Source organism: Lepidothrix coronata, unplaced genomic scaffold (assembly GCF_001604755.1).
Source record: "Lepidothrix coronata isolate B3197 unplaced genomic scaffold, Lepidothrix_coronata-1.0 Scaffold4, whole genome shotgun sequence".
In the NCBI taxonomy this organism is placed as follows: domain Eukaryota; kingdom Metazoa; phylum Chordata; class Aves; order Passeriformes; family Pipridae; genus Lepidothrix; species Lepidothrix coronata.
Genome location: NW_016690184.1, coordinates 858,693 through 880,527, shown reverse-complemented (window position 1 = coordinate 880,527; position 21,835 = coordinate 858,693). Strand labels below are relative to the sequence as shown.

At 37.8% G+C, this 21,835-nt stretch overlaps 1 protein-coding gene across 1 annotated transcript in view; it reads left to right on the top strand.

The window, feature by feature from the left end:
- EYS (eyes shut homolog (Drosophila)) overlaps positions 1–21,835 on the top strand; it is a 784,118-nt gene that overhangs the window by 278,313 nt on the left and 483,970 nt on the right. Inside the window, exon 18 of the mRNA XM_017823913.1 lies at positions 2,721–2,842. Coding sequence (XP_017679402.1) covers positions 2,721–2,842 — 122 coding nt within the window. The remainder of the gene's footprint in view (positions 1–2,720; positions 2,843–21,835) is intronic.

Here is a 21,835-nt window from a genome sequence, read left to right as displayed (position 1 = left end):
CTGTAAAACTACACAGAGATGAAATAATATGTAAGATTTTTTAGTTTGCTTATTGTGCACATATGCATGATATACATATATGTAGGTAATATTTTGTTCTTGATGTGACAATCCTCATGTAATGAGAAATCTACAAATCATAAACTTTCAGCAATTGATTGACAAATACTTTTAGTGAGACTAGAAAAATACTGCTGCTTTCTAAACAAAACTGTTGGCAGGCCTCCTTTCACTTTTAATTTTGTAATCCATTTCTGGAAGAGCTTTTTGGAAGCTAGTCTTTATCTGGTATATGTGAAAACCTCATCATGGCTAGGCTTCGCGAACGAAGATTTGGGAAGGCTCTATCCACATTTGCTACAGGCTCGCTGGTGGCTTATGAGGCCAATACGTGACAGACATATCCGATTGCAAAAGGCACAGCAGAAAGACTCCTTAGATGGTGTATTCTGCAAGACACGGTTCTTTCTGCGTTGCCTTTTTTCCTTGAGAGTGATCCTGTGTGTGTTCTCGAAGGAGACAGCTGCGTTATAGATGGTGTGTCTCCAGGCCTCCCGATTTGAGGCCAGAGTAGACCAGTTATGGTGATCAATATGGCCAAGGCTGAGATGTTGTTTCAGGGAGTCCTTGTATCTTTTCTTCGGGGCTCCTCTCATGCGGCAGCCAGTGGCAAGTTCACCATAGAGCAGGATCTTAGGGAGGCGGTGGTCCTAAACTGGTAATAAAACAGTTTTTAGGAGATGTCTGATATTTACTTGTGGGTATGGATTAATAGTGCCCATTTTTGCCCATTTTGCACTGATAAATACGCAGAGAAATGAGGAAATTCTGTATGGCTGTTATGTAATAGGAATCACAAACATGTGTGCTAGTAGTGTAATTTGTCTCAAATGTATTTTCTCTTTTCTTTCCTTGACACACTTCCTAGAAAAGTTTTTTCTCTTTCCAAGTTCATGTCTCAGTATTACATTTTAAAAAGACAAAATGTTTTAATAATTTTTTTCTGTAATCTATAAATCATAAAATTTTTAACATTGGAAAAGATCTATAAGATCATGAAGTCCAATTGTTAATGTTAGCACCACCGTGTTCACCATTAAACTATGTCTGCAGGTGCCACATGCACATGTTTTTTGAACACTTATGGGGATGATGACTCAACTACTTCCCTGGGCAGCCCACTCCAGTGCTTAACCACCGGTTCAGTGAAGAAATTCTTCCTGATGTCCAATGTGAACCTCCCCTGGCACAACTTGAGGCCATTTCCTCTTGTCCTGTCACTGGTCGTCTGTGAGAAGAGGCTGACCCCCACCTTGCTACAACCTCCTTTCAGATAGTTGTAGAGAGTGATAAGGTCACCCCTGAATGTCCTTTTCTGCAGAACAAACAACCCCAGCTCCCTCATCCACTCCATCTAGGACTTGTTCTCCAGACCCTTCACCAGCTCTGTTTCCCTTTTCTGGACTTGCTCCAGTACCTCAATATCCTTCCTGAATTGAGGGCACCAGAACTGGACACTACTCAAGGTGTGGCCTCATCAGTGCCGAGGGACAGAGAGACAATCACTTCCCCACTCCTGCTAACTACACGATTTCATACAGGTCAGGATGCCCTTGGCTTTCTTGGCCACCTGGGCACACTGCTGGCTCATGTTCAACCAGCTGTTGACCAGCACCGTCAGGCTTTTTTCTACTGGGCCACTTTCCAGTCACTCTTCTGACAGCCTGTAGCACTTCATGGGGTTGTTGTGACTGAAGGGAAGGACCCAGCATTTTGCCTTATTCAATCTCTTGCCACTGGCCTTGGCACATTGATCCAGCCTGTCCAGATCCCTCTGTAGAGCCTCCCCACACAAATTGATTCCGTCTGCCCATGTTCCATGCCCTATCTTAACTCAGAAAGATACCTTTCAAATTTATTTCCTGATTTCCAAAGTTTATCTCAGTGGATTCAGAAAATCCATGTCACAGAAATCACAGGTGTATCCCAAGCAAGCATATCAATGGTGTTTGTCAACATGAGAACTAAACAAATAGAATGCAGTTGGGAAAAATATGAATCATAAATTCACTATGTACAAATTGGTTGGTGCAAAAGTTGATTTGACCAGTTATGCTAGAATATACAAGTAAACAATTTCATTTGAAGTCCTAGAATGAGTGGAGCTGTTGCACACTGTGTGACGTCCCAGGACAATCGTACTGAGCTTGACTTCAAACAGTTAACTTCCTTTCTTTTTTGTTATCTTTACTCTGATAAAATGTTCTAAGCTTTTAATTTGGCAGAAGGGGGTAAGAATACCATTACAGAAAAGTCTGGGACAACTTCCCAATCTAGATTTTCTTCAGCATTCTGACTCTTAACTTTTTATATTTTTAAACAGTATTAGGAAATGAAATAATGTCTCTTTACTGTTTATATGAAGTTGATAGCCCATATAAGTTTGAAATACCGTTGTCTGTTTGTCTCCAAATTTCAATAACAAAACAGCTAAAATGTAGCAAAGTTATTTGCAGACTGCAAACACCTATAGATGCCACAATGCTAGTATGTTACACATTTGATCATCACATTGTGGCAGTCTATTTTTGCACTCAGCTTTTTTAAAACTCCTAAACTTTTTTTGCTGTCTGTTAATGTATTCCAACCATCAGTAATAACGCCTCTTGTAATTATATTAATGATGAAACAAATTGTTTGTTTTACCTAATATATTTCAGAGATACCAATGTGATTGTTTGCCCGGATGGGAAGGAACATTTTGTGAAAAGGAATCGAATGAATGTAATTCAGAGCCTTGTAAAAACAATGGCACTTGCATGGATCTTTTCAACAGCTATCGGTAAGCACTGCATCTTCTCTGTGGCTGAATGATCATGTACCAGGAATGACAGGTTTATGCAACTCAACCCAAACCAAACCAATCAACCAACCAACCAAACCATCAAAGCAAAAGAACTCTGTGAATTCAAAACATTTAGCAAGCAACAAAGTTTGGAACTGTACTTTTTCAAAGAAAATGTAGTATCTCTTTCTGTCATGTTTTCCCTGTAAGCACAGGAGATGCTTTAAGAGTAAAAGTAGTGGGAGTGGACAGTTATACAGTCTTGGATGAAGAGATTATATCATTGCTGCCACCTTGTGGCTTAAAATGACAACAAAATAGTAATTTATCTAAAATTTATAGCCGCTCAGGCAAAGCATGAGAATTTGACACTAACCATATTAATTTTGCCTTAAACCCCAATTTTTATCTTATGCATGCTTTTATAGTTTAAACATTATTTTGTTTCAGTATTATGGGGATAAGAATTCCACAAACAATCCAGTAATGAGGTTCTGCTCTTTGTAGACAGGTTTTGTCTCTGTTATGATGTCAATACTAGAACAGTCCTGTAAATTCTTAATAGGTATTGTTATGGCTGCATAAAGAGCACAGTGTAATAACCGTGCATGGTGCATGGTCTAGTTGTTGTGCAGTGATTATATTCCGGGTAATATAGACAATAATCAGAAAGAAAACAGTTAACAACAGACAAGTGATTCCCCAAATAGCCAAAGATAAATTTAACTAATTTAAATAATATATATAATATTTTTTGCATTAATTTAAATCCAGAACTTAAGGGAAATACTTTGCCATGTCCTAGAACTGGCTATTCAACATCCTATTTTGGAAAAATATTTTCAGTTTGATAACAGAAAAACAAGTGTTGTGATGTTAAGAAAATCTGTTAAAGTCTTTTCAACTACTTTTTTTTTCATTTTTTAAAGTCTGTTGGGATATGAAAAAAATTGTTAACTATTTTTATTTTTGTGGTCCTTTTTTTCTGATGCTTGTAGTTCTTTGTAGTCTACTAACAAAAATTATGTTATGACTGAATATTGCTTATGCAGGCTTAGGTCTTTCATTATGGCAATTTGAATTCTTACATGTTGTAATGGATTGAATAGGCAATTTCATCATCCTCAAGGACAATTCTAGGTGTATGAATATTTTGCAGCCATGAATCTTTACCTGCCTTTACATTTCATGAACTTTTTCAACCTCTGGGGCATTCTATGTATTGCAAAAGGTAACAGGGTTTCTTCTGATTTTATTCAAACTGGGTCAGCTACATATGCACTAATCCAAGGACCCCCCATTTTTTATTGAGAATAAAATGCTCCAAAAGTACTTTTTCTGCATTTGAGAAATACTGAACTGTTACAGAAAATGTTTCCAAGAAAATTTGTTTGAACTGTAAGCACCATACGTATTTTTCCTCAGAGCTATCTGTCCTAGTTGACATAATGGAACAGAAAAATTAGACATATTCTTGAATCATCATATACAAGGGTCACGATTACACCAAACAAAAATTCTTTAGAGATACTTGTAGTTGAAACTGTAAGTTTGAGTCTTGGCAACCACAAGGAAAATTAGTGTGGCTTGATGTTTTAGTCATATAATCTGAAGCAATTTCATTTCAACCGTTAGAGCTGTTATTTTGTCAATCTGTTTTGCCCCTGCCCCCCGCCCTCCCTCGCACCCGGTAACAAGCATGGATTTAAGGAACACAGACACCAACTTTAAAAACAAGTGTATAAATTTACTATAATGCAGTGGCTTATGAAAGGATACACTTAACGATGCAGCTAATAATTACTAAAAAAGAAAGTCTTATCGTGATTAAGAGAGATACATCACCAGTTGCTCTAAGTAATTATCATCATCCAGACCGCACTTCAGCTGAGAAGGCCCCGATCACAGCAGAGGTCTGGAGAAGCTCTTCCCAGCAATTGGGAAATCCTATGCAGTGTGTCCACCCATAGGGGAGGCCTCATCTTTGCTTTGAGAGGGTCCAGCTTATATAGTGTTAAACAAATTAGCTTACATCACTGGACTGTTGTAGAAAAACAATGTGGCTTTATTCTCCTCCTTGTTTTCCCCTTAGGCCTGGCCAGGGCCCAAGGTAAAATGAGGAGTCAGTTTGGACTGACTATTATCAAATGCCCCATGACCTTGCTTAGTCTCTAAATATAGAATTACGACTACTTTGATATCTCAAATATGAACCAGCTGCCTACTGTTCCCACGACCTTGGCTGAAAAGAAAGGAATATTTATAACACATACAAACCTTACTAATTATTGATAATATGCTGTGCTAACAAGCATAAATGTGTATTCTTAAAGCATTACTAAGGATTATATAGATTCTTCATTAATAAGCAGATATATGGCTAAATACAATACTAGGCTAAATATAATATTAGGTTGGAGAGTTCATCTTATAGGTCAGCTTTGGCTCAGGGCTAGTCCTTCAGGCCCCAGTATTATAGCTGTCCTAGTTTATACTCACAGATGCTAAAAGATATTTTGCTTTTTTTAAAATTACTCTTAATTTAAAAAATGTGTTGGTTTCTATTACCTTTGGTAACACTTTTCTGTTGAAACACACATCAATAAGACAAAGTGTTTGTCTAATGGTAGCTAAGCAGTGGCAGTAACTACAACCTGATCCTGAAGACATTCAGCTGTATCTTTAAAATTAAACATAGTCTTTAAAATAGGATAACTGTATTCTAGCTGCCTAATATAAAAGATCATTGGCATTCTTGAGCTGTGCCTAGGCATTTTTTTGGACAAGCACTAAGTTGGTCTGGACCAAATTCAGGCCAGCAACTGCTCTGAGAATGCAACAGTGATAGACAATGCAATTTCCTTGCCTGTGGCCATATTCTGGCACTGTTTATTTGTCTGCTGTAAGTTTAGCTGCTGGCAGCAATGCTCAGAATTTTTTGAATTTCTTTGAAGTTGGCCACACCACTACCTGTACTTGATAGCCTTTCCAGCTTAATGTAAAGGATAGATAACAGAGATTTCTTTTATGCTTTGATAATCCTCATTAGTTTACTTTCTCTTAAGTATTTGCAAATCCAGCTGAAAACATCATATCTTTAAAAACTAGGTAATTTATTACGCAACAAATATNTGTGAATATAATACAAAATGAAATATTTCCCTACCAAATTCAAATCTGTAATCAGAAAATAATAATATAAACCATAATTACTAATTTAAAAACTCACTTTAAGTTCAATTTTTTAGCTGGGGCTATTTTTTGCTGAATCTTGATATGAAAACTAGCTGCCAAAACTGAAGAATCAACAATTATGGCAGAAAAGAGTGCTTTTCTTTATGGATTCCATCATAGGAAAATAAATCACATTCTAACGGGAAGAAAAAAATTAAGCCTTCTCAAGTGCATATTTTTTTTAAAAAAACAGGTAAGAAAGATACTGAATCAATAGTCAAGCTTGAATAGTTTGTTACATATTTTCCATTTCATTTGAGTTAAATTATGTTCAGCTGATAAAATAAAAAATACCTTTTTCTTCCTTCTCACTTTTCAGTTTGGCACATGGCACAGCAAATATATTAATTTAGAATAGTTTCATGCATGTATTTCCAGTACCCTATGAACCTCACTCTGATTCTCACAATAACTTGATCTCTCAAATTATGTCTCTGAACACTTATTGAGAGATGCATCTACTTCCAGCTGAATTCCCTGTTTCTTCTCTATTGTATCAGCTCTCCTGATACTTCTGAGGTTTCGCCCTAAAAACATCAAATCCTAATTAAAGCCCCTGCGACTCCTCTGCTGTTACTAACTAACAAGGAAACTTTAGGTGAAAATCTCTTCAACTCTTCTTGCAAAATAATAGGCAAAAACTTTACGGATGAACCAGAGTTTCTAATGATGTAGAATAGTTTGGAACTCGGCTGTAATCATTATGACATTAGAACCTGGAGAATTAAATGTCTTCCCAAAGTACTCCATTCTTTCTCTATATTCATGTTGAATCCCACAGATTCATACTATTTACCATTTTATCAGTATCTGTTGTTGAGGGGTTTATAAAGAACAAACTGGTAAGTGTCTTATTGGTGTTTTTCTTGTTATAATATACCAATGGACTTGTCTGTACTAAACAGGACATTAGACCTACCTAACTATATTTTCTGATGCCATCTATGCATCTTGTCCTGTTGCTTCATAGCATTTGAAGCCATACCTTCTTTTCAGAACAAAAAAATAATTTTTCATTACTTTAACTGTCATCTAAGTTCTTAAAAAAAGACTAGCCTTATGTCATTAGGATGTATTCAGTGTCATGCACACCATGAACTTTATTTATAGTAGTGTTACAGAAAAACACTTTTTTACCCCCTTCCAGAGAGGATTTATTCAGAAAAGGGAAGTCAAAATCAGCCTCTGCATTTCCTCAGAACTATGCAAGAATTTTTCTGTGCCAAGTTTGAGAAGCAGGTGATTCCTAAGTTAAGGATGTGTGAACATGTGAAAGATCTATAAGTAAAAGCATGCCTATTTACACAGTGCATTTTAAAGATATGCTTATTTCTGAATGAATGAGTTTTAAACTGTCATGGAATTCAAAGGTAAATTGTGATATGATTGTAATTTGAATGCTGTGTTCAGTTTGCCTTCTGTTTTTACTGCATTCCTTTTAACTACTGTTATACTCTTCCTTACTTTTTTTCCCCCAGAAGCAATAAACAGCTTTTCCCACAGATGGGGATCACCTTGATATTTAACGGTCCCAGATGCCAAATGCTGAAACATTTTCTTGCAAGCAACAACTGGCTTCTTATCTGGCATTTCTTCAGGGTTCTTTGGCCAAACCTTCCTCTCTTGCTGTGGAGACTTTTCTCAAAACATTTGTCTATTGCACTTCTAACTTATCTTTCTTTTGGAATTGTAGGGTTTTTCCTCATCCTAGTGCCAAGTTAGGTACACACCTCTTACTCAAAACCATCTTTAAAAGATTTATATAGGCAGTCAGGAGATTTACTAATTAATTACCTAAAGAAATTTGTGAAAGTAAAAACAAGTGCTTCCTCCAAAGATAGCAAGTGTTTTATAGTTCATCTCTGGTAATACTGCTAACAGCTGGAAATGTGTAGTATGCTGCTTGTTATACTACAGTGTGTGAAATGAGCATCACCTTAAGCAAACAAGAAAATATTGCTGTGCCATCTCAGCAGCATCTACTAAAAAGTCAGACATTTTGCACCCCTTAAGGCATCTTTTGGCGATAATTCAATAGTCTTCTCAAAGGGCATGGTCATTTTTTTTCAAAATCCTAATGAAACATTAAAATTTAAAAAAACACGCAGTAAGTACCTGGAAAATACCTCCCTGCCCCCCCAAAATCAGTTCATCAACTTTTTCCTCCCAAACAGAAGGATTGTTCCTCATGGTATATTTTATCATTAGGTGATGTATTTTAAATAAATTTTTTGTAATGTATTTTGTTTACAAACACCTAAAGAGACATGAAATGAACTCACAGGTTAAATAGGAGTGCAAATCAGTTTCTAAAATAATAAGGTACCTGATGTATAGATTTGTGCACATATGAAATGTAATATAAGTTCATCATGGCTGTAGCGCAGTTAAACACTTTCAGTGCAAATAATGTACAAATATGTGAGCGCAGCTAATAGATGAAGCAGTTTGCACGGCATTTTCTGGGCTCTTGCTTGAGATGTGCTTAGTTTCCTGGGAACTCCTTCTGGGGTTATCAGAGGATTGCTGGGAACTCTTTGGGGAGCTTCAGGGTGCTCTCAGGAAGGGGTAGCTACAGAAGGCTGTGACTTCTAACCAGCTGTAGTAGTTCCGCACAAGCTTTGTTGCGAACTTTTCTTAATTGATGGAGATTTAGACCTTTTCTTTCCAGCTAACCCCTCATTAAGGACAGTCAAACATCCTTTCAGCAAATCCTAGGAAGAGTGTGTGTAACTTTCAGTGTAACTTTCAAGGCCAGAGCACAGCCAACAGAGTAGAAGAGGCCCAGAAATTCCACTGAGAACACTGCTTACTTACGTAGTGAGGTGCTACAGGCGCTATCCCTGATCATCCACAACATGTTAGAGACCTCAAACCAGACTGAGCTCCTCAGGGAGAATGCAGTTCTGCAGGCCTGGGGCTGCAGAGATGTTTGCGACCTCTTTCTGAGGCTGGAACCAGAGGACACAGTGTCCTTTCTTGGAGGGAGTACTTGTATGCTGGAGGAGGATCTGTGCTGCCAAGTAAATTAGCAACAGGAGGCAGTCAGCAGACTGTGCAGATGAGATAAGAACACCATGTTCTCCAAGGCCCTACAGATACAAGAACCTCAACTCCCAATCATAGTGAAGGCAGATCAGGTAGAGTCTGTGCATAGGAGGTTTGGAAATGGACACTCCAGTTGTGATAAAGGCTAGAAACCTGTAACATTCACAACTGGATGAGGGCTCCTGACCTATTTGCAACTCTGCCACTAAAAAGTAAGTTCAGTGACCTGGTAGCAGAGAAGGAACTAGAGGGTCTGTCCAGTGAAGCATCTGAATCAACTAAACCTGAGTCATGAGGCAACACCAGAAGGAAGGATGAGTGATGGCAAACACTGGGAGGCTCTCTGCTGCAGGATCCTGATGGGAGGTATCATGAATCCTGAGAGATCTGGCTCATGTCATTGTGTAGTTTCTAAAAGATCTTGGTGGCGAGGAGAAGTTCCTAAGGATTGGAGAAAGACAGAAAACACAAATATGCCAGAGAATGGAATGGGAAAAGGCAGAAAAAAAGAAGGTTAGAAATGGAAAATGTCACTGCTACTTTCAAGAAAAGCCAGAAGGGGGATATGTGAGACTGTGGACTGATCAGCCTCACCTGGCCCCTGGAAGGTGATGATGCAAATAACCCTTGAAACTGTTTCCACACACATGATGGAAAAGAAGGTGACTGGGAGCATGGTTTCACAAAGGGGAAAGCATTCCTAATGATAGCATTCAATGAGATGACTGGCTTGACAAATAATGGGAAAACGATGGATGCTGCTTCGCTTAACCTTAGCAAGATTTTAGACACTATCTGTCATAACCTCCTCTTAGACACTATCTGTCATAACCTCCTCATAGACAAAACTCCCTAAATTACTGGACACAATTCATCTTTGACATAATTCATCCCCTCATCATGTTATGTAGTAATGATATTAAAACTGAAATTCAATGGCTTGTCTTTTGTAGCTACGGTTCTGGGCAATAATAAAAATGCTGCCACCACGAAGTATTTTTGGGCAGGGTGTGATTGGGTATGGGGTGTGTGTGGCATGGTGAGAATTAAAACTAAAGTGAATAGAAATAAGATAGGCAATGCAAAAAAATTTTTTTCCTTGAAAAAAATAAAAACCTTGAAAAGGTTTTTCAAGACAGATTTCAATACTTCGCTATTTCTAATCCTAATATGATGTTTCTGTTGCAGATAATTCATGATAGACTCCTTCCTGCTTTTTCTTTTGCCCTTAATTTAACTGTTCTCTAAAAGAATGTTCACTTTTTTAATTTGTGAAACCTTCATAAAATAGGAATTTTAAACAAACTAACAAAGAATGGTGCTGACACTTTAAAAATGACTCATTAAAAATGAATGGGAAAACCGTCTGTCATTGTTAGCTACAGATTAGATATTTCATGCATCAGCAGTGTCTAATACATGCACAAAGGAAAAAAAATTAGAAAGGATTATGGCCATTGCTGCTGACATTATATCCTTTTGAACCAAGGAGAATCAGTAATAAACAGTTCCTCATAAAAAGGCAGGACGTAGATCCCATTCTCATTATTATAAAAACTGTATTTTTTCCTCTATTTTGAAAGGTCATTAGTAAAACTTCTTGGAAGTTAGTTTCACTTCTTGGAAGATATTTCATTGGTTTCAGAGGTATTGTTCCATAACCTATGTTCTTATAGCAATTCTAAAATGGTCAAGAGTCAACATTTTCATAAATTTATTCCATCGGTTTTAATGTCAAAGTTACCTGTTATCTGTGTTTATCTTGTCTTGAAAAGGTTTCACAGCAAAAACAAAAGCAAGGTTTCATCTTCAATTATGAGGCTTTTTTTTTTTTTTGAAGTAGAAAAAGATTTTCAGAGCATAACAGTCACAATTTCCTTTTAAAACCCGGAACGGGCTAGCAAGTACAAGATTGGTTTTGGAGAAAAACATTATTGTATATTTAGAAAATATGTTTGGAAAAGTATGAGTTATTCAGCTAAAACAGTTGCATCTTTGAAATAATTGATTTTATATGACATTACATTAAGAAATATATACGTATGCATGTACAAACTATGTTAAATGGTTCTAGTATAAGTAAACTATACACAACACAATTAGAAAATCAGCCTTGGCTTCCCCATCACTAGTTTCTCTGAGTAACTAAGTTTTAGTTAATAGTCTTTTGGGGTTTGTTTGGGATTTAAACTATTGTGCTCTTTTAGATCAATAGAAGTATTAAAGGAAAGTTTATTTAGACTGCAATTACAGATAGTACACTATTAGAGGTCCCTCTATAAAACAGTGCTCACTTGTCAGCAATAGCAAGCAGACAAATGCAGGATCATCATATTTTCTTCCACAAAATGCCAGTTTGAATGTATGAAAAAAATCTATCAGAGTTATAAAAGAGAGTCTTTATCTTTGAAGGTCACAAGTAGAGAAAAGGGGACACAAATACAAAAGTCACACATCTCTATGAGCATCCATAAGTATTGTTATGTATGTCTCTTGGGCTTGTTCATTCCCTGTCTGGAAAGGACAGTCATAAAATTTTCATAGGTTAGCCTTATTGAAATAACTCAGTCAGACACCCATAGAAGAAAGTTGGATTGCTTATATTACAGTAAATATCAAAGGTAGATAAAGACATAACTGACTCTTGAAGACCAACTGAAAATAAGTTTTGTTTCTTATTTTTATAGCTTATATCAGAACAATAATCTTTATAAGGACAAAGCTATTTTTTGAAATGCTGGTTGCCAGGACATGACAAGACAGATTTTGTTTTGTAACAGAATCTCTAGTAGGCAAATAGCTACCTCTGTGTGACTGCAGTATTTGAGCAGTGCAGATATTATTTTTGTTTGTTTTTAATATTGAGAAATACTGTCTGATTTAAAAATGCTTATTTTGTCCTTTTCTTATTTATATACTTGGAAGTTGTAGCACTCTTAGATAAAATTTTTCAAGGGTTTACTTAAATAATGCTTTTCAGGCAAACCTCAGGCCTGTGTTTGGTAGTCTCTGGGTAAATTTAGTCATGGGGGATGAAATGTTACTGTGTCAGTTGTTTATTTGAAGTTACAAGCCACTAACATCATTAGGTGAATGGTAGGAGATTATAATTTGACGTATCGACAAAGGTCAGTTTGTGCGAATTTTTTTCTTTTCTTTCTGTTATTTTAATAACAAATGTGAGAACAGAGACATCCCTGCTTCTTAATCTATTTCTAAAGTATTTTCTAGACTGCCCGTATTAATTATGACACTCTCTATCTTTTCGAATGCTTTATTTCATATAGACTCCTTTGAAAATCTAAGTTTATAATGTTGAGATTGGCACTGGGAGAGTTGTTCTCATGCTAAGTGATCAACCAGATAAGCTTTGATGTGCAATTGACCGCTTCTGAATGTTGAAAAATCTTCAGCAGAGCTCTTAAAACATACAAACATTGATAGTATATGGTTACCTAATTGGTTCTAGGTATAAAGTATTCAATGTGTTCTATGTTTGGAATAAAAAAAAAAAAAAGGATAGTAATTCATTTATTCAAATATCAAATACATGCTTTTTTACACCACTGCTTCCATTCCTGGATCTGATAGTTCTTCTTCTGTGATACACTTGGGGTTTGAGTAGACTCCAGGTAGAGATCAACTGACAATTCTGAAAGTAACTCAAAAATTAGCCATTGAACATTGGGGGAAAAAAAAAAGCTAATGAAGACATCTTGCTTAAATGACAAAAGTGTTTGTGGAGTTCAGAAACAGCCTGACACATGAGGGAGAGAAATATTTCTTTGTCTCATCCGTTCAAACCATTATGCAGAGGTCATTTGTACAGACTTCTGAATTGGTGTGCATTACATTCAATTCTTTTTCATGTCAAATTTTCTAAATTTGGTAATCCATCTTCAGGGTTAGATTTGTATTGTTCATGCTTCATAAAATTTCAGACTTGCAGCATGTTATCTACCACTTCATGTTGTTGTGCTAATTATTGTTAATAAAGAGCAGCAATTTTAATTACCTTTACTTGGTCTTATTTTGTTGCCTGTGGTGGAAGGAACAGACCAGGAAAGAACTCCTTTACTCTCCCAGAGCAAAAGTAGCTTCCACTGTTAGCACTCTACCAAAGAGTTCATTTTTTCTTTTCTGTAATCAGTGCCATCTCTGTACACAAGGCGAAAGGCTTTGAGGTCAATTGACAGAATTACTGTTGCATTGCTAAACTTTCCAAATTTAACAAATGTCTCTCCTGGAGGGGTTATTGCCTGCACTCGGGTGATAGCTTCTAGCATTTCAGTGTAGCATTCTTCTTCCTTTCAGATTTCTCAGGTCAAAGAGGACTTGTCTCAAAATCGATGTACTAAAACACTGTAAGAGTTTTAGTAACTGTAACTCTCAGAAAATATCAGAGTAATACAAACTGAGAAAATGCATTGAGCTAATTTCCATACAAACTAGGTCCTTTACACTGCAATCTAGCACAGAGGAAGAGATTTCCAAGGGGAAATAGTCTTGAAGATAACAGTTTCTGTAGGTGCAGCAATAAACCCAGTACTGCCACAGTTGTCATCAAAGATCAGCATTAAATTAAGAGGGAAGAACACAAGCAAACAGGCAACCAGGGAAATGGAAGCCTTTTATTCAGAATCCTTGAAAGATAGTGAGTCATCCAGATAGCTGACTTATTTACCATCTGAGACTAACAGATTGACGTTATGTAACTCTTGGAGGCCACATGACAACTGATTCTCTCTGATTCTTGAAAGAATGAAATAACACTTTTTTCTTTACTAAAGTCAATCACTACCACCCAAGATGTTGGAGATAGATTATTTACTTACTGTTCACTGTCAAATTCATTTACTGATGGTCTGCTTTCACAACTTAAGGGTTTTCTCTTTCACAAATCTTGGAGAAATGTTGCCTGTTAGAAAGAATACAAATTGTGTATTTACTGTCAGATTGCTGGGTAAAATCTTGAGTTACCTTGTACTGTTATACTGATTGTTGTTCCAGTGAGGGATGAAGGACATATAGGCAAGAAATGCAACTCTTGATGTTAGGGACAAGAGATGGCAAGATAAAAAGAAATGTGTGTCCTTTTCCCTTTGCATTTTGTCAGGACCTGAAGAAAGTTTAAAGGGGGTTTAGTTAATAGAGGGTGCTACTCAAAAAAACAGCTTCACATGCCAAAATTCATAACATTCTATGTGGGGGTCTGCAGTAATTCAAGAAATTATTGGTGCTGCTCAGATGATTGTTTTACACACTAAACACAACAGCAGACATTTCTTTCTTACTCTTGACTCTGTTGTGTGTTAACTTGCTAAGCTGCATTCCAAAATTTTCACATGACTGATAGTCTTTCCATGTAACTTTGGCAGTTTGGGAGACAGTATTTTTAAATATTTTTAAAAATCTTGAACATGGTAAGTAGTTTTTCCTAGTACCCTAGATAATAAACAAAACAGGAAAGCAAAATCAAAAAAAATACTCCCAAAACATGGGAGTAACTTTTTTTGTATTTTTAAATGAATTTCTGCTGCATCTAAAATAGGAATTTCAGTACACAAGACTGATGGCAAGAAACTTGAACATTTGTTTTCTATGTGATCATAAAAAGACTGTTGATGCCAAACCGTATTGTATTTTCTGGTTCCAAGTTATATGGCCTGAGTGATCCTGCCGTAGGACGGCAATAACGTTCAGTTATACTTACTTTGTTGTCTTCCTTAATTAAAAGTATTCCAAATACTCAGTATTTAGGTTTTTAAAGCGCAATTTTTTTCTAATAAGACAGTTTTACTGGTGATTTTTAATTATTTGAATGTTTACCAGCTGAAACAGAAAACAGTGTAATTTCATCTGGCTTTGTAGATCAGATAATGTGCTGTGTTATCCTTCTTGAAATAAATAAGAAAATAGCTTGATCTGAAAAGTGTACCTCATCTCTGTGGCTCAGTAGTGTGAAAGTTGCCTGCAGCCCGACATAAGATGTATCTTGTATTCTGATTCAGGAAAATGGATAAAGAAAAACAGCTGCATTAAAAAAATTGGAAGTTGAGAGTTGAAATACCCTTCGTAGGATGTAAAATTCTGTTTCCTAAAACAGAAATGTGTGCATTGCAGCTGAAGTAGAGCTTAAAGTAAAAGCTGAAATACAGCTTGTTGTCTCATTGAGCTGAATGTTACCTTGTGATTGTGTGAACTCATTGCTTCAAAGAGAGGATTAAGGAAGAAATATATGGAAAACAAACAAATGTAACTTTCTCTATCTGATGCTCTAAATTTTTTTTTTTTATTGATGTGTCATGTTCCTGAATACACAGAATATTAGGAATAAATTTTAGCTACTGTTACCAAAGGGAAGAATATGAGCAGAGGATTATGGGAGGAAAGTATACAGAATAAAGAAAATATACCCTAAAAATGAGGAAAAAGAACAATTAATAAAAGGCTGAAGCAATTAAACTGGAAGGGAATGAAAACTACAAAAGCCCCCTGAAGTTCTGTTTGCATCACACATGCAACAAGCACACCTAGACACTATTATAGTAGTAGAAACATAATCTTTTTCTCTCTATTTCCAGCATTGCATCTCCCAAATAATTTTTCTCTAGTTTGGGGTCAATATTCACTTACATTTTCAGCTTTAAGAACAAGCCAAGAAGGTTCAGCATATTATATTTGCAGGTTTTATTTATTTGTATTGTATTTCATGTTTTCTATGTAAAAAGGCTAATCCTTCTGATTTCTCATTCAGAAATACATTATTAATGATCATAATCCTACATGTATTTTGCGTTCCATGATGCAAACTTCTCAGACACTTAAACTTATTAGGCACACAATAAAGAGTTCATCTGTGCATGCCTGTCATTACCTGGTACCATTCCCCAAGTACTTTATCTATGTTTTCTTAGCCACCGTTTTGGATTAACTTGAAGACTGGAAGTGGTGTATGTGCATCCCATAAGCCAGTATCTACATCTCAGTTAAATTAAAAAATGGTAGGTGTATGTATGACAAAGGTAATAATTTTGGTTTTCCAAATTTCAGCTCCCCATCATTATTCTAACAGCCAATAAAAGCAGGTGGACTTTCTTTCATAATCTAATTTATAAATTGATGTTCACCTATTGATTTACTCTATGATGCACAAATTACTCTTTGCTCACTTACTGATTAATCCTTTGGAAAGAGATGAGAGGGGAAGAGGAGATATTTCTTCTTGTGTGTCCACTTTCTTGCCGTACACAGTTTGGAAACTTATTTATCATTTGATCATGGCAGAAATGAGCGTATTGAGGAATCAAAACCACTGGATAATGGATCAACTTCTTAGCTATTTCTTCCTTCGTTTAATCTTTTTATGCCCTGAACTTCATAACTGAAATTGTTGCCTAAAATTCGGCTCTTAAAGAAACTTCTAAGACTCAATTTGTGAGTTTATGGAGGCAGACATTCTTTTACTACAGTGTGTTGGATGCGCTGGGAATCAGTTTGCCAAAGTTCATACCAAGGTATCTTACTTAAAACTTATATGTCCACATTACATGATTATTCATTTTTGTTTCTCACAATCCTGTTACATATTCATGGTATTTCCCAGCACTAATTAGCATATATACATATCCGTATAAGGTCTCTGAGGGGCTTTACCAAGGATCTCTGGTGGTCATTTGTATTCAGGCCCTCAAAGTTCTAGGTGACCACTTTGTGAACTCTTCTAGGACAATGCAACTGGTTATACAACAACTCCCTGTTTCTTGCTTGGCTCCTTCTGTAAATACAAGTTCCTTTCTTTATTGTTTATTTACTCTGCTTGGCTGGTTTCTTTAAATTGCTTGGCTTGGCTATACAGTAATTTTCTATGGTATATTTTGTTGCAAGCACTACCAGTTCTGTTACATCTCTAAACCCTGATATCAAAATCAAACCAAGCTGTTATTTATTTCACTGCTAATGAAACTTCCTATTGACAGATCGACAGCCCAAGGAACTGAACTTCCTTGTTGACTAACCAAAACTGCGGCAGTTTAATAGCTCTTTCTTACTCCAAACTGAGCATATGAGAGGATAGTTCAGTCTCTGTGTTCAGATCGCAACTCAATTTACAAAAAATTGGTGATGACTCTTGTAGTAATTGTAATAATGAAGGATGATATCGTAGTCCAAAAATCATTTAGGTTGGAAAGGAACTATAAGTCTGTCAAGCCACAGAATCACAGAATATGTTGAGTTGGAAGGGACCCACAAGGATCATTCAAGTCCAATCTTTAGCCCTGCACAGGACCATCCCCAAGAATCACACTATGAGGAAGAGAGTATTCTCCAAACACTTCTTGAACTCTGTCAGGCTTGGTGCTTTGACCACTTCCCTGGGGAGCCTGTTCCAGTGCCCAACCACACTCTGGATGAAGAACTTAAACCTCCATTGACACAACTTCAGACCATTCCCTCAGGTCACTAGAGAGAAAAAATCAGTGCCTGCCCTTCTCTTCCCCTCACAAGGAAGTTGTACACTGCAATGAGGTCTCCCATCAGACTCCTCTTCTCCAGGCTGAACAAACCAAGTGACCTCAGCTGCTCCTCATACGGCTTCCCCTCAAGGCCCTTCACTATCTTCGTTGCCCTCCTTTGGACACTATCTAACAACTGAATATCTTTTATTGTGGTGCCCAAAACTGCACACCATATTCAAGGTGAGGCCACGTCACTGCAGAGCAGAGCAGGACAATCCCCTCCCTTGACCGGCTGGCAATGCTTTGCCTGATGCCCCCCAGCACGTGGTTGGCCCTGCTGGCTGTCAGGGCACTGCTGACTCAGATTCAACTTACCGTCAACCAGAACCCCCAGGTCCCTTTCTGTGGCACTGCTTTCCAGCATCTCATTCCCCAGACTGTAAAAACATCCAGGGCTGTTCCATCCCAGGTGCAGAATCCACCACTTTTGCTTTAGAACTTCATATGATTGGTGATTGCCCAGTCCTATAATTTGCTGAGATCTCTCTGCAGGGCCTCTCTGCTTTCAAGGGAGTCAACAGCTCCTCCCAGTTTAGTATCATCTGCAAACTTGCTTAGTATCCCTTCCAGTCCTGCTTCCAAGTCATTTATGAAGATGTTGAAGAGCACAGGGCCTAAGATGGAGCCCTGTGGAACCCCACTAGTGACAGGTTGCCAGTCTGATGCTACCTCATCTAGTATTACTCTTTGTGCTCGGCCCATGAGCCAATTGTTCACCTACAACATGATGTGTTTATCCAACCCTGTGCTGAACATTTTGTCCAGAACGATCCGGTGAGAGACAGTATTGAGAGCTTTACTGAAATCCAAAAAGATTACAACTGGCTTCCCTTGATCAAGTAGAGGTTACCTTGCCATCAAAGGAAATCAGGTTTGATAAGCAGAACTTTCCTCTCCTGAAGCTGTGCTGGCTGTGACCAATGACCACGTTGGTTTTGAGGTGTTTTTCAATACTTCCAGAATAATCTTCTCCATAACTTTACCAGGTAGTGAGAATGACAGGCCTGTAGTTTCTGACGTCCTTCATCTTGCCCTTCTTGAAAATCAACAATGTTCACCAGCTTCCAGTCATTTAGAACCTCACCACAATGAACTGTAATAATGAAAGATGTCAGTATTCCTCAAAAGCAAAGCTGAAAGGCTTATACCTGCCCTCCTGACATGCCATCATTGATGGACTTTATCTACACTACAGTGAAATATATATATATTTGAGTTAATTAAGATTTTAATTTTAACTTAAGAGTTATAACTTAGTAACTTAGGAGTTTCTCAGGCAACAAGACATGCCATTCTTAAAAAAAAACATTATGGTCCCCTTCAATGGGATACTACAGTACTTTCACAGTGCCCAGAACTCCATACTACAGTCAGGCAGACCTTGGGGATTGGTTGTACACCTGCGCTGAACTGTATGATTCATTTCAGGAGCTTGAATTAGAAAGCACTGGTGTGGAAAAGATTTTCCTGTTATTCATGTTAACCAAAAGTTTTCTGGCATACCTAGAAAAGGGCAATGAGTAAGCAAGTTTATAACACAGCATTTTTATTTCAGGAGTTAATTGTTCCTGCCTTCTTAACTACAGCAATAAAAGAAATAGGAATTTTAGTCTTTGCCATTATCCTTTATGACTTTGCCTCAATCATTTAAAAATTCTACCCCATTTCTATTGTTCATAAAGATTATTATATGTGTGCCAATTAAAGAGCATAAAAAAAGAGCGGAATAAAAACTAACATTACTTTTGTGATGCAGAACAGATTTAGCAACTAGTTTCATCCGCAGTCTTAGGCACTTCCCTATCACTGCCCACTTCTCTTATTCTGTAGCCTGGCTGTGGCCACCAGACCTCCCAACAGAAAGGGCTATTGTTTGACAGCAGGCACGGAACAGAGGTGTCACCTCTTCCAAGAGGGATTATTCTAAGAGCTGAAGCTGGAGCAGGGGATGCATCTGTTACTGGGCCTCAGCACAGGGGTTAAACCAGTGACACACAACTCAGGGTGAGCTGTCGGGTCAGGACACAGCTGGGGGCCTTATACAAGCAATGGCAAAAGTCATAGAATCACAGAATCATAGAATGGTTTTCTTTGGAAGGGACCATTAAAAAAATCACCTAATCCAACCCACCTGCCATGGGGCAGGGAGATCTTTCACTTTATCAAGTTGCTCAAAGCCCTGTTCAACCTGACTTTGGAACACTTCCAGGAATGGGGCATCCACAACTTCTCAGGCCAACCTGTTCCAGAGTCTTACCACCCTCATTATAAAAAAATGTTTTTCTTATGTCCTGAATCTACACACTCAGTTTAAAACTGTTCTGTTGTCCTGTCACTACAGACCCTGCTAAAAGGTCTCTCCATCTTTTGTGTAAGCTCCCTTCAATTATTGAAAAGCCCATTTAAGTCTCTTCAGAGCCTTCTCTTCTCTAGGCTGAACGACCCCACTCTCTCAGCCTACAAGCATTTTTGTGACCATCCTCTGAACTTGCTCTGACAGGTCCATGTCTATCTTACGCTGGGGACCCCAGAGTTGAGTGGAGTACTCTAGGAAGAGTCTCAAAAGAGCACTGTAGAGGGGCAGAATCACCTCCCTCGATCTTGCTACTTTTTATGTAGCCCAGGATACAGTTGGCATTCTGGGCTCCAAGCCCAGAATTTGGGCCACATTTGAGCCACGTTTCTGGCTCAATTTTCCATACACCAGTATGTCCAAGTTCTTTTCCATAGGGCTTCCCTCAATCCATTCATCATCCAGTTTATATTGATGCTGGTGATTGTGCTGACCCAGGAGTAAGACCTTGTAGATGACCTTGTTGAATTTCATGAGGTTCTCATGGGCCCACTTCTCTAGCATGTCAAGGTCCCTCTGCATGGCACCCTTTCCCTTCAGTAAATCAATTGAACCACTCAGCTTGGAATCATCTGCACATTTGTTGAGTGCTCACTTGATCCCACTGTCTATGTCACTAAAGAAGATACTGAATAGTATTGGTCTCCATATAGACCCCTGAGGGACACTGCTTGTTACAGATCTGTATTTGGGCATTGAGCCCTTGAAACTAAATCTTTGGACACAGCCATCCAGCCAGTTCCTTATTTATCTAAGAGTCTAGTCATCAAGCCTTTGTCTTTCTAATTTAGAAGCAAGAGTATTGTGTGGAACTGTGTCAAAGGCCTTACAGAATTCAAGGCAGATATTTGTAGCTCTTTGCTTGTTCACTGATACAGTCACTCCACTGTAGAGGGCCACTGGGTTAGTCAGGCATGATTTGCCTGTGGTAAAGCCATGTTGTCTGTCTCTAATCGCCTCTCTGTCTTCCATATGTTTTGAAATACCTTGCAAGAGGATCTGTTCTATGGTCTTCCTCGCAGAGAGGTGAGGCTGACTGGTCAGTAGCTCCCAGAGTTCTTTTTTCTACTCTTTTTTAAAATGTGCATGACTCTTTCCTTTTTCCAATCAATGGGGACTTTGCCTGTCTGCTATCATCTTTCAGCTGTCATAGAGATTGGCTAAAAAGCTACATTAGCCAATTCCCTCAGGCATCCCACTGAGTCCCATGGACTTAGGTATGTTTATGTTCCTCAGGTGATTTCAAACCTGACCTTCTCGTAGGATTGGAAAGACTTCATTCCCCCAGACCCTGACATGAGATTCAGAGATATGTGAAGAGACATAAACATTGAAAACTGAGGCAAAAAAATTGTTGAATACCTCAGTCTTCTCTGCGTAGGTTGTCACCAGTTCTCCTGTCTTATTTATTTCAGAGGTATATTTTCTTTACTCTTACTTTTTTAGCCAGCATACATGTAAAATCCTTCTTATTATTATTTCCATCTCTTGCCAAATTCAGCCCCAAATATGCCTTAGCTTTCCTAATCCCTCCCCTACATATCCAGACAGCATCCTATATTATTCCCAGGATAAATGTCCCTTGTTCTTTGGCTGTGCATTTGCTTCTTACCTTTCGGTTTACCTAGGGGGTACTTACCATGCTGGTCTCCTGCCTTCTTTGCCTGATTTCTTACATGGGGAAATCAAGAGCTCCTGCACTCTAAAACAAACGTCCTTAAAGAGCTGCCAGCTTTGTTTAGATCCCTTATTCCCGAAGGCAGTTTCCTAGGGGATCTCATCTGCCACTGGGTCTAAAGTCTAATCTAATCTGCCAATCAGATGAAAGTTTTCTCT